Source organism: Anser anser (genome assembly GCF_964211835.1).
Source record: "Anser anser genome assembly, chromosome: 2".
NCBI classification, from domain to species: domain Eukaryota; kingdom Metazoa; phylum Chordata; class Aves; order Anseriformes; family Anatidae; genus Anser; species Anser anser.
This window is the reverse complement of record NC_139721.1, coordinates 112,478,896-112,491,600: the sequence shown is the minus strand read 5'-3', so window position 1 is coordinate 112,491,600 and position 12,705 is coordinate 112,478,896. Positions and strand designations below refer to the sequence as shown.

Genomic DNA, 12,705 nt, shown 5'->3' with positions numbered 1-12,705 from the left:
ATGGATAAAATAATGTAGTCATTAAACAATATAACATTAACCTGCTATATTTAGATATTTTTTTTCAGCAGCTAGCCAGAGACAAAATGTGTTCTTGATAGACCAAATCCAAGGCTTAAAAATGAGATGGACTTTACAGAAAAGGTTTTGTTCAAGTGAGGTTAGGAAGGTTAGATGTTGTTGTCATTGTTGTTTTGTTCTCCCTAATGGTGTTTTAGGTAACTAGCATCTAGACTACTCTTTGGAAAACAGCTTATGAAAATAGCTGAACTGGTGATTAGAGAGTTCACATACGTCAGTCAAACTCTACTGAACCTTCATCCTGACAGCTTCACTAGAGAAATGAACTACTGGCACTTCTATAAAAAGATAAAGCCATTTTCTTTCTGAGTGTTGATATTACCCGTTAGTATTCTGCTCCGAATTAAAAACAATTTACATCAGCCCAGATTTCAGTAGTGCCATCTTTCTAAGAGTGTTTCTTCCATGCAAAGTGTTTATTTTTAAACACTGATTTTAAGTCAGTCTTGAGATTTTGTGGTGTGTCAAGGTGACTTTTAAGATTATGTGTTGGTTTCTCAGGGAGCTGCATAATGCCCAGTGGAGTTATACCAATAGTTTGTAAAGCAAGTTTTGTATGAAGAATGATTGTACCTTTGCAACCCCAGGTGTGATGTGTGCTGCAATATGATGTGACTCAGAAAAGTGGAGCATTACAGATTTTCTTCCCCCACTTTGGTCTTCTTCCCCTGTTTGCTTTATGCCTCTTTTGTACTATAGGACTTTATTCCTATTCTCTTTCATTTGGCTTCACTAGTCTGGCAATCAGACAGAGAATATCAGAGCCGATCTAAATCAAGAAGGCCAGATTGGAGATATAGAGTAAAACTAGTCTGGGACCAAAACAGAGGGTAGAGGGCAAAGGAAACCCAGCTCTTCTGAGCTTGATGAAAAACACGATTTGGAAGCTTCTGTCCTTTTGCACCTAAGTGATGAGACAAAATCTTCCGGGGGGAAATTAAATTATAATACCAGGTTTTTGTTTTTGTAATCTGTAATATTTTGATATATGTCTTCTTCCTGTTATGGTAAAACAGAATGATTATTGCTCCTTTATGAAATTCAGATTTACAATCCCAGGCATGTTTATGGCCCAAATGAAGCAGGTTGGTATGTAATGCCATATTATACTGTAAGCATAGCAGAAAAAAATATGATACAAGACTGATACTATCTCCATCGGCATAGTAGAAGTGTCAGTGAGCAATGATGTTCTGAAATAAGGGTGAGTATTCTTCTTTGGAAACACAGTGCAGCAGCAAGGTCTGTACTGAAAAGTGAATAGCGCATCAAAGACATGGATCAGTCTCACAATAAAAGTTGTGCTCATATAAATTTGTGTGAGATGAGTGACTCAAGCTTGTTGGATTTTCTATTTTTTATTTGAAACTTTTCCTTTACTTTTGTACTCAAGAAATCCCAGGGGGTGTTCAGGAATACAGGTGTACAATATACCATTGAGACACAGTGTATGAAATGTTCATTTATAATTTCTTTCCATAATCTGGCATGATAAAAAGAAATCACATTTATGTGTGACAATCTTGTCTTGATCCATTGTTTATCTCACAATCACATCTGAAGAGAACCAAAATTTGCAAAGGACCCTTCAATACTCCTAAAGGAGAGTTACAGAGATGGCAGAACATGTAAGGGAAGTCACTGATATTCTTTTAGAAAAATATCATTTTAGCTACCATGTCACGGTTCTCAATGGCTACAACTGACCCTCTACATGGGGTATAGCAGGGTAAACTAATATTTATCTGTTAGTTACATCTCATTTATAGATTCAAACAGGTTCCAAATTAGCTATAAGCTAAATATGTGCTTGCCCTTTCCTGTTTGTGAAACACACTACACATTTAATTAAACATGTGTCCTATGGTTTTACAATGATAGAAATTTTACCATAGATGGATAGTTAGATAAATGAATTGATTTGGAAACAGTTATGGAATAGATCTGGATTTAGCAAACAGATATTTTGAAGGCAGATAATGCCCCACGTTCATTAAAACAAAGACAATTTAAATTATTTTTAACATTAGAAGCAAGCCAGGTGTTCAGACAGTACCCATAAAAAGCCAAATCAGATAATAATTCAGTAGGGTATGTCTTAAACCCAGCTATGATAGATGTACTCTGGGGACAAAGAGACAACTTCCAGCCCTTATAAATTGTTAAACATCAGTAAGATTAGCAAAATTAGGCAAACAAAAATAATATGAGCCATTTCTTTTCCTTCCATTTGATAAAAAAGCAATAAAAACCTAGGAAATTAACCTCAGTTTCATAGCTACTGATGAACTGTTGTTTTTTATTAAATGTTCTTCTATCTAATTTCTTTCTGCTCAGTTAATCATTTAAACTAGATACAGCTGGTAATAGAGTTTAGCCAGTTCATGAAAAGATAATCTGATAATGTACACTTCACCATGTCAGTTTAGCTCAAATATGTGTCTACCCAATATGATAGTGACCTTCCATGCTGTATTTCTGCCTGGGTACAATTTAGAACTAGAATAGTATCATAGACTCATCTCTGAGCATATCCAAAGACTGATTTCTCTGAATTCACCCAGTACAATCCCCTTTGACAATCTACAAGTTTATCAGTAGAGCTACACATTGGTGAGATTTGCCCATATCAGTTTATCTTTTTTTTTTTTTATGCATGCCAAAAGAAATACCTTTCTGAAGCATCGTTTTCATAGATAAGGTTAATACTAATTTAATTCCCTTTAACAGTAATCTAAATTAAATGTCTTCAAATAAATGAAGAATAAAAGAGGCTTGTTATGAAATCCATTCACATTCCTGCTGATTCAGCTGCACAGTTTTATCAAATGATGGGTAGTTAGCAGTATTGCTTTTGTTTTGTCCATACTGTTAGTCTGGGGAGAAAGTCACTTTCCTTAACTTGGCTGAATTATTGGAGCAACCAGCAAATGTTTGAACTAAAATACCCAGTATCCACAATATGGATATCTGGATATATCTATGTAGATGTAGCTGTAGATCTATATAACTATAGATATATATCTAGCTATAGAGATATACCTGTAAATATCTATATCAGTCTAAGTATCTCTCTATATATAGATATGGATATCCAGTTCTCTCTATATTCTCCCACCAGGCTAGATATCCAGATATCTGTTTATATCTGTATCAGTATCTAGATTGATGTTGATACCTAGACTATCTAACTATATCTAGATATCTTTATCTATCTATCTATTTATAGACAAGTATTAGATATCTATATAAATCTAGATAGCTATATGTCTAGGTCAAGATCTAGATATTTGGATTTCTGCATCTGTATCTAAATTCTGTCTTTGTAGATATAGATACAACTACTCAGATATCTCACTCCTTCTGTCTGTCTTTCAGAAAGTGGTACCTCTCTCCATCATGGAGGAGTGGGTGGTGTCAGGAAGCTCCTTAGGTACTGATGATCTGTAGAAGTGTGGCAGGAAATGGATTTCTTTGGTTCTCTCTGAATCTGGATTCAGAGCCATGGCTTTGTTCATTGGACCAGGAGAAGGATCAGGTTCTCCAACAACTTCACTTAGAAAATAAAATAATTAATGATGTGAAAAGGCTTAAATTTACTGCTTTCTGATCCCTTGCTTGTCATCAGTTACTGTGATGCCTTTCAGTAAGGAAGGTAAGTCAGGTGAAAGTCAGATCCCTTTCCCAGGAAATCCAGTTCTTAGGAAACAAGAGTCCCCAGTGGCGAGATGCCCAGTGTGCTGTGGAGCTTCCAGTGAATATGATATGGGCTAACCAAGAGGTCAATCAACTTTAGAAAGCAAACAAGCGAAGTGGAAACAATTATCTTGAAGCAGTGTTTTAAGTGTGGTATGTTTCATGAAAGGGGCACAAAGCTGAAGGTAAAAATGAAGATCAGGAGTCCATGCTCTCATTCAAATCTTATCTCAGCCTCTGACTGAGCACTTTTCATTGCAGTTTCTCTTTCTCTCTCTCTTTCCCTCTCAGCAGCTTATCCCAGTAATTAGCACGAAGCCTATGGGACTGCAGACACTATTTGTTGGATTCTGAATAACAGCTGATAACTGTAATGTGCCAGTCTAATAATCATATGAGATCTACTTCAGGGACTTTTAAATAGCATCTCAGGACTGTGCAGCATCAGGTTATTAAACCTGAACAAAACAAAACAAAACAAAACAAAAAAAACCACAACTGATTGAGTCAGACTATAGAAAGTAGATATTTTTCCATTCTTCATGCATGCATATAGCACCATCGTCCACACTAACTGGAGTTGTGCATGTAGATATGACTTCAGAAGTGACTGCTTGCTGTATGGCTCTGTTAAGTTATTTATAATGCTGGAAAATGGAAATCCTTGAAACTTTCACTGACAGACTATAGTTTTCACTCTCCTTAAACCAAATGCCTCAAAGCAGTGAATTATTTATTTAGTATGGATTTGTCAAAGAAATGGTGGGCTTCAGAACATTGAAGGGACAGAGTTGCCATGTAGAAACAGAATAATGTTTAAAGAATTATTGGTGCAAAACAACCCTAAAGCATATCTAGCCTAATATACACATCTGGCTTAGCAAATGTACACACAGATACAATTATAATGAGTTCTGCACATTTTCCAGATATACACTCTCTCCTCCCTCCCTTCTCTAACTTGCTTGAGTGGCCTCTTCTCAGTGTTGAAAAATACCCGATCAATGTAACCCTAACTCTGGCTTTCTAGCTGAAACCCTCAGGCCTCAGACAGCAGCTTCCCTGTCTCTTCTGAATACAGTTTCATCTTGTCATTACAGAACTGTAGTGCTTTTCTCTTATTGTTCTTGTCCTCCAGTGTTGTGAAGAATAATGGTAAAAATGCCAGATGCTTCTGATGGGAATGCAAACAGTCCTTTGAGCCTGCTCTCTTCCAAGTTTTAATGGCTCCAACCCATAAATAACATATATCAAATAGATAGTATTTTTTATTGAAAGTTGCTCCATTGCAAGACACATCTGTCAGGCTGCAACTAGGGCAGGCTGTCATGGACAGCCATGTACAAAATAAGACATTTAGAAAGCCTATAAGGCAGAGAGCCCAGTCCCTCAGCCACAGGAAGCAATCCTGCACTTACACTCGAAGAAAAAAACACAACTTTGTTATCTCATTCTGTGTGCTGAAGTAATAGTATTTTAGAACCCCTGCTCACTGCCTTCCCCTGAAAAATGATGTTACTCAATAGAGCTGATAAAGAGAGAAAACAATACAAAGTTTTATTGTATTTTTATAATTTTTTGTTTTGTTGTTGTTGTTTTTTGTCACTGAGCAGTTAAAGTAGGCTCCTTCTGAACCCCAACTGGCTGCTCTGTGTTCACATTCCTCTCCCACAATCCAAGTGACTTGGCTTTCCTTTCTAGTCCTTACCTCTTGAATTTATTAGGTCTGCTTTCTTTGAAAATCACTGTGGTTTGGTGTTGCTGAGCCACCAAAAATAGCATTGCCTGACTGGATGACCTTCAGTGGAGCTCACTGGCTGGTTACCAAGATAGGGCCTATTACCTTCCATGACTTGCATTGTGTGGGAAGTCAGAAACACTTTAAATTTTGAACTAGTCATAATGATGACTCAATTATTACTGTTTGGAGCAAAAAGTCGGTTTTGCAAGGCCATTCCTAAGGAGAAAAATTAAATTGTTTATTCTGTGAGTTCATTTGCATCCATTCCATATTCAACTCAACTAAACATTTATTTTCATAGGTATATCATCAAATGAATGTTATTTTGAGTTCCCCTTTTGTCCAACAAAATGTGGATTTCATAAAGAGACTGAAGAATAAACATTTTGAGATAAGTATCATTTGGATATTTTTGAGTCAAACTGAGCAAAAACCTTTGAAGGCATTTTGTGGGGCCCAGCTGTATTTTCTAATTGTTCACATGAAAGATTGTGTATGTGGGAGTTTTATGTTAAGAGTATTTACAGCATTAGATGACATTTAATATATTAAGTAACTGTATGTGATCCATGAAGTATTACTTAAAATATTCATATCTCTTTGGTAACCTCTTTTGTTGGTCAGTGCAAAATATTTTTCAACAAACTAATATTTTCCTTAAGAATTTATCTAGCATTCTGCAGACATGGTACATGACATTTGTTAGTAAAAGAAGATGCACATACTTGTAAGGCAAAATCTGGGCAATCTGAGAAACGAGAAGTAAGAAAGTCTCCATTTCAGCCAATGTAAGTGTTGTGGTTTAACCCGGCAGTCAGTTAGGCACCACACAGCTGTTCACTTGCTTCCCCTCAATGGGATGTGGGAGAGAGCCAAAAAAGGTAAAAACGACTGTAATTTCAAGTTAAGATAACAACAGTTTAATAAGAAAGGAAAAAATAAAAATAAAAGCAAGGAAAATATTAAAAAAATATGATGCACAATGCAATTGCTCACCATCAGCCAACCTATGCTCTGTCAGTCCCTGAGCAACGACAACCTTCTCAGCCAGCTCCCCTAGCTTTTATTGCTGAGCATGACACCATAGGGTATGGACTATCCCTTTGGTCAGTTTGGGCAACTGTCCTTGCTGTGTCCCCTCCCAGCTTCTTGTGCACCCCCAGCCTCCTTGTTGGCAGGGCAGCATGAAAAACTGGAAAGTCCTTGTCTCTGTGCAGGTACTGCTCTGCAACAACTAAAACATCAGTGTGTTGTCAGTATTATTTTCATCCTAAATCCAAAACACAGCACTATACCAGCTATTATGAAGAAAATTAACTCCATCCTGGCCAAAACCAGGACAGTTTCCATTCCCAATTCTATACCATTTATGTCATATTCAGGTCCTATTCTTTCCAATACATCCTGTTTAATCACCACCACCCTTCCTGTCCTTTGATACATACACACAGCTGTAATTACCTTCCCTCTAAAATGTCCACTGAGTTCCTTTAGTCCATGATTTCAGGCTCCATCTATCATAATAGTTCTTCAGGACAGGAGCAATTGTGGGTGGTGTCGGAAAGTTGTATACTAAAGCCAGCTTTGGTTCCACCATCATTGCACTTGCCTGGGTCCTTACAAGATTAGTTCTTCATTAGTTTGTGTGACTCTCACTGTAATACCATTGACATGATATCTAACAGCCATAGCAGTGATGGCATACAGCATCATATAACAGTTGGCATCATGCAATTCAAGTCTTGGGCTGTTCTCACTCAAAATCAAATCCCCTTGAAGTACACAGCAAAATTCCTCATCCTTCTACATTACCCACCAAGTACACACAGGTCATTGAGCAAAAGGAATCCCGTGGATAGGTTTGCCTTTTCCTGAAGCAGGAATAACCCCCTACTGTCTTTCTCAGACAGTTTTTCACATGCACTACGGGGGCTTTATCTTCTTCTACAACACAACAGGATTTTGACTGGGCAGGACCAGCTCGATTGGCAGATCCTCTAGTGTTAACTAACCAAGATGATTTTACTAGATTTCTGCTCAATGCTTGAATGTCCCAGCTCTCCATGTACTTTTTTTAACAGTCCATTGTATCATATGATTTTTCCAGAGGCTGGTGCATGATAGGGGATGTGATATACTCAGCCAAAATCAGGACGGTAAGCAGGGCAGTACAGTCCTCTAACACTAACTGGAAATGAGCTCTATCCATTTGTTTAATGAAGCCTCAAGAAAAAGAAAAAGGAAAAAAAAAAGAAAAAAGATTAAAAGTAACTAATTAATTTTAAAACCCTATAATTAAAAGTATGATGACAGAGATCTAATTTGGGAGGGCAGTAATCGATATATAAGAAGACCAACTAGAGTGCAGTCAAAGATAGGATCAAAAACTACTGCAGATACTGCAGATATGAAAACTCCTGGGATTATCTCCAACAGAGTTTGGATAATGCTTTGTGGTACTGAAATTAGTGATGCTGTTTTGTTTGTCTGTGACTTAGAAAAGATTAGTGTGTTGTTATCAACAAATTAGGCTTTCAATAATAAATTAGGCTTTGGAATAATTAATTCCATGCTTGACCATCATGTTCTTTCCCTTTGGGGCAGAGGAAGAAGAGGGCAAAAAACATTCTGTAGTAGGCATGGGCTACTGAAAAATTACCCTGGAAGATATCCTTCTCCAACAAAATTTACGCATTTAAAGCTGAATATATATGATGGATCGAGGTTAAGTGAATGTGGTATAAATATTTATATTACACATTCATATTATAAATTTTTTATGTAGTACACAGGCAAAATGTTCTGATAAGGATTTTTTTTTGTTGTTATAAGGTACTGTGACAGACCTAAAAAGTACATTTTTTTCTAGCTTAAATATTATATGTCAATCAAATGCAAACAATGCATGCTGCAATTTTTGTAGTTTACATCACAGAATCACAGAATTGAAGGGGTTGGAAGGGACCTCGAAAGATCATCGGGTCCAACCCCCCTGCCAAAACAGGTTCCTTAGAGCAGGCTGCCCAGGTAGGCATCCAGACGGGCCTTGAACGTCTCCAGAGAAGGAGACTCCACAACCTCCCTGGGCAGCCTGTCCCAGTGCTCCGTCACCCTCACCGTGAAGAAGTTCTTTCGCATGTTGGTGCAGAACTTCCTGTGCTCTATCTTGTGGCCATTACCCCTTGTCCTATCCCCAAAAACCACCAAACTCCCACCCACCAGAGGTTGGCCAAATCCCTCTGTCGCCTACACCTCAGGGATTTATACACATTGATGAGATCCCCTCTCAGTCTTCTTTTCTCCAGGCTGAAGAGACCCAGGTCTCTCAGCCTTTCTCCACAGTGAAGATGCTCCAGGCCCCGTATCATCTTTGTGGCCCTCTGCTGGACTCTTTCCAGGAGATCCCTGTCTTTTTTGTACCGCAGAGCCCAGAACTGAACACAGTACTCCAGGTGAGGCCTGACCAGGGCAGAGTAGAGGGGGAGGATCACCTCCCTTGACCTGCTGGCCACGCTGCTTTTAATGCACGCCAGGATCCCATTGGCCCTCTTGGCCATGAGGGCACACTGCTGGCTCATGGTCTACCTGTCGTCCACCAGGACCCCCAGGTCCTTCTCCTCAGAGCTCCACTCCAGCAGGTCATCCCCCAGCCTGTACTGATACATGTGGTTGTTCCTTCCCAGGTGCAGGACTCTACACTTGCTCTTATTAAACCTCATTTGGTTTCTTGCTGCCCATCTCTCCAGCCGGTCCAGGTCTCACTGAATGGCAGCACAGCCTTCTGGCATGTCAACCACTCCTCCCAGCTTTGTGTCATCAGCGTACTTGCTGAGGGCAGACACTATTCCCTCATCAAGGTCGTCGATGAAGATGTTGAACAAGACCGGACCCAGCACTGACCCCTGGGGAATGCCGCTAGTCACAGGGCTTATTTTAGGGTTGATATGAAACTATACCTGGAAAAGGTAGCAAACCTTTTAATTCTGAGCTGAATATTCTACCTGAGTAATGATTACTTATAGCCACTCTCAACAGAGCTTCATTTTTAAAGTCTGGGGCTCTACAGCTAAATTATATCCCCAGGTTATTTGAAGTATCACCAGTTAAATTAATCAACTATTGATGACCATGATTTTGGGCCTGAAAATACGGTGGAGAAACTTCGGCAAAGAGAGAAGCAGATTGCATATGAATGGTGAAATTCATCAAAATGTCACCGAATACCTGGGGATTGGAGTTTAAGCTAATTTATTACAGCACTGTTGTTTTGTTTTTTTTACTGGACACTGATAGGGCTTAGGCTAAAGTAGTCTCATCATACTCTCCAGTCAAGCAGTGGGAGTGCCTACTTCATAAGCACTTTTTTTACAGGTTTTGTATTGCTGCTAAGGTAACACATGGCTTTTTTTTTTTTTTTTTTTTAAGCTGTCAGCTCAATTGGTGTATACCTCACAGCATCCAGAGCTGTGAGACTACAGCAGAAGCCGCATCAGAGAGATGTCCTGTGAATTTCAGCAGTGGGAAAAGTCTATCTGCTTATAGGATAATATAAACTGAATCACAATTAGAGAGCCCTAGTCTTGAGGCTGATGGTGAGCTGTAGTTAGAAATGCTAGATTTTCAACAACAATAAATGAGGATTTTTTTATTTTTTTTTCAGCAGCAAAATACCAAAAAGTCACAAAATTGGAAGCAAATAAAAGAGAGGGGCAGAACTACAGAGACACATAACTTCTTTCCAGTCAGCTAAACTGGGTAATCCAGTAGTAGATGTCAAAGATGGGGGAAAGAGATCCATCCTTCAGGCTAGGAGTCATGGTGTAACCTCTTAGTTCCCCCCTTCTCCATCCTTGTTTAAGTCATCAGCTCTAGAGTTGATGTGAGCAAAGAGGTCAATAAGGGTGGCTGATGTCAATGGACCAGACTATGAGCTGAGGAGCCAACTCATAATGCCTCCAATACCCCAACCACAGCAGAAAATTGGATGAAAAGATGTAATTCCTTGAACGGTTTCTGCTTTGTGTGTTACTGCCTGCTGGCCTACACTTCATGGCATGAACTCTCTACCCCTTGCTGCTTGCAAGGCTGTGAGCTTATTAGTAGGGCTGCCACCGGGAGCTGATGCTGAGCCTGAAGGATGTATCCAGTGTGAGAGGCTGAAGTCTATGCACTAGTGCAATGGGAGAGTATGCAGCACAAGGCTGGCCTAGAGGATTGCTCAGGACAGGACCACACACTGGCTCCTTTGATTCCCACACCACCTCCACTGTTTAAAAATAGTCTCTTGTATAGATTTTGACTGAGCTACTGCCCCCATGACTTTCCCTTTCTTTCCTGTGATGATTTACATGGAGGTTAATACACACCTGTATGCTACTGTCCCTCTAGTGCAAGAGGAGGAGATTACAAAATAACCATAGGCACTGAGGATGCCTCTCACTCTTGCTTTATTCCTGCTCGTTTATAGGGGTAGGTCTCCTCAGCATATTTCTGGCTCCAGCCTAAGCCTTGACTTTGGGTATATGGAGGGGAGGTTTGTTGCTGGGCACGCAGGGGCAGGGAGCAGACAGCTGGCCAGAGGCAACTGCCAGGAATGGGATACCATGGGACAAGTAGTGACTGAGTGGGATGTGACTTCAAGTCTCCCGTAGTAACAGAGCATGGTGGGAGTCAGCAGATGTAGGTATTCACATACAGGCTGATTTTTCCTTGGGGGCAGTGAATTAGTATGGAGTGAGAGTGACCATTTTTGGCTTATGAACTAAACTAAGAAATTTGAAAAATGTCACAGGAGGAACAGGAATGGAAGACATATTTCCGTATTTCCATGACTGTTTTCTGAGGAAATTAAGGGAATAAACCCCCAAGAGTACCATAGATGTTGGTTCCTCATACCTGAAAATAATTATTTTTTTTTAAATACAGAGCCATGGCCATGGAAGGTAATGGGAGCTAAGCAAGAAAGAGATGTCTCCTCTGCACCTCTGTACCTCTGTGTGTGACTCCAGAGGGCAGGCCCAGCTGGTGACGGGCGATCCATTTGCTTTTGCACCACAAAGCCTGCTCAACATCAGGCAGGAGCAAAACTCTTCTGTGTGACTTTGTGATACTGCCATCACACAGAGCTCCTTTCTATTAGAGTCTGCAATTACTGTTTTTCTTTCTGATTAAAGTATGCTCTTGGGAATACAGACTATTTGTGCTGTGCTCTTAATAACCTTTCTACTGCATTGGGGGGTGGGGATGAAATGTCAAGACTGATAAATACAGTGAAGTTAACCCCCAAAAGACAGACTGGGATACTGCATCATTATTTTCACCAGCTAGGGTAGAAAGGCCAAGCTGTTAGAGTATCGATTCACATAACTTCACTATAACCTATGTAAACGTGTGTGTGTGAATGTTTGTCCAATGTTAGATCTATTTCTTTGGAATTTTAGAATATCCCATTTATTTTACCTTACTCAGGTGCATTTATAAGAGCTCAAAACTATAAGGGTTTTTCTTAATGCTTAGATTTGTTCCTAGTGCTTTTGAAAGTATAATTTTTTTTTAGCAATTAATGATTTTTTTACAACACTTTGATTTTGAAATGAACCTAGAGGGTAGATTACTTCTAATAACAGAGAAGTATTTTATTGAAGTATTATAATTTGGTATTTTTACTGCTTTTCTGTGTGAAAAATGGTAAAGATAAAAAATATGGAAGACAAAAATTGGCAGGTGAAGGAAAAGCAATGAAGCTGGAAAGAAAAATAATAGAACTGTGTTAAGGTTGCAATAGAAAAAAAAAAAAGTCTACCTCTTATGAATATATAGGGGGCTGTACGAGACTACACCAGGTTAGAATTGTGATTGGATTGATGAGTTCATTTTATGTTGATAATTCTATTTTTAATACAAAGCTATAATGCTCCTGAGGTTTATTTTGTTTTTGTTTTCTTTGCCTAGCAATGAAATTAAGCAGGTGTGATAACTTATTGGAGCTGACCTCCCTTTGTCTTATCTGTTCAGCATTTTAAAGTCACTTTCAGTGTGAGCCACAGTGTCAGGAAATTTGCAGGATTTATCATCTCCCTGATATGAATAAAAAGCTGAGAACAAGCTTTATGGAGATTAAACATCATTGTTTAATGCAACAGTCTGGTTCAAAAGTCTTCAGGAAAAACTACTAACTGGTAAGTTGG

The 12,705-nt window shown here is 39.1% G+C and overlaps 1 protein-coding gene across 1 annotated transcript in view; it reads left to right on the top strand.

The window, feature by feature from the left end:
- The window catches only part of LOC310895690 (uncharacterized protein), a 242,327-nt gene that overhangs the window by 219,237 nt on the left and 10,385 nt on the right, over positions 1 to 12,705 (top strand). Inside the window, exons 6-7 of the mRNA XM_083827285.1 lie at positions 5,820 to 7,674; positions 12,533 to 12,696. Coding sequence (XP_083683411.1) covers positions 5,820 to 5,899 — 80 coding nt within the window. The 3' untranslated portion in view covers positions 5,900 to 7,674; positions 12,533 to 12,696. The remainder of the gene's footprint in view (positions 1 to 5,819; positions 7,675 to 12,532; positions 12,697 to 12,705) is intronic.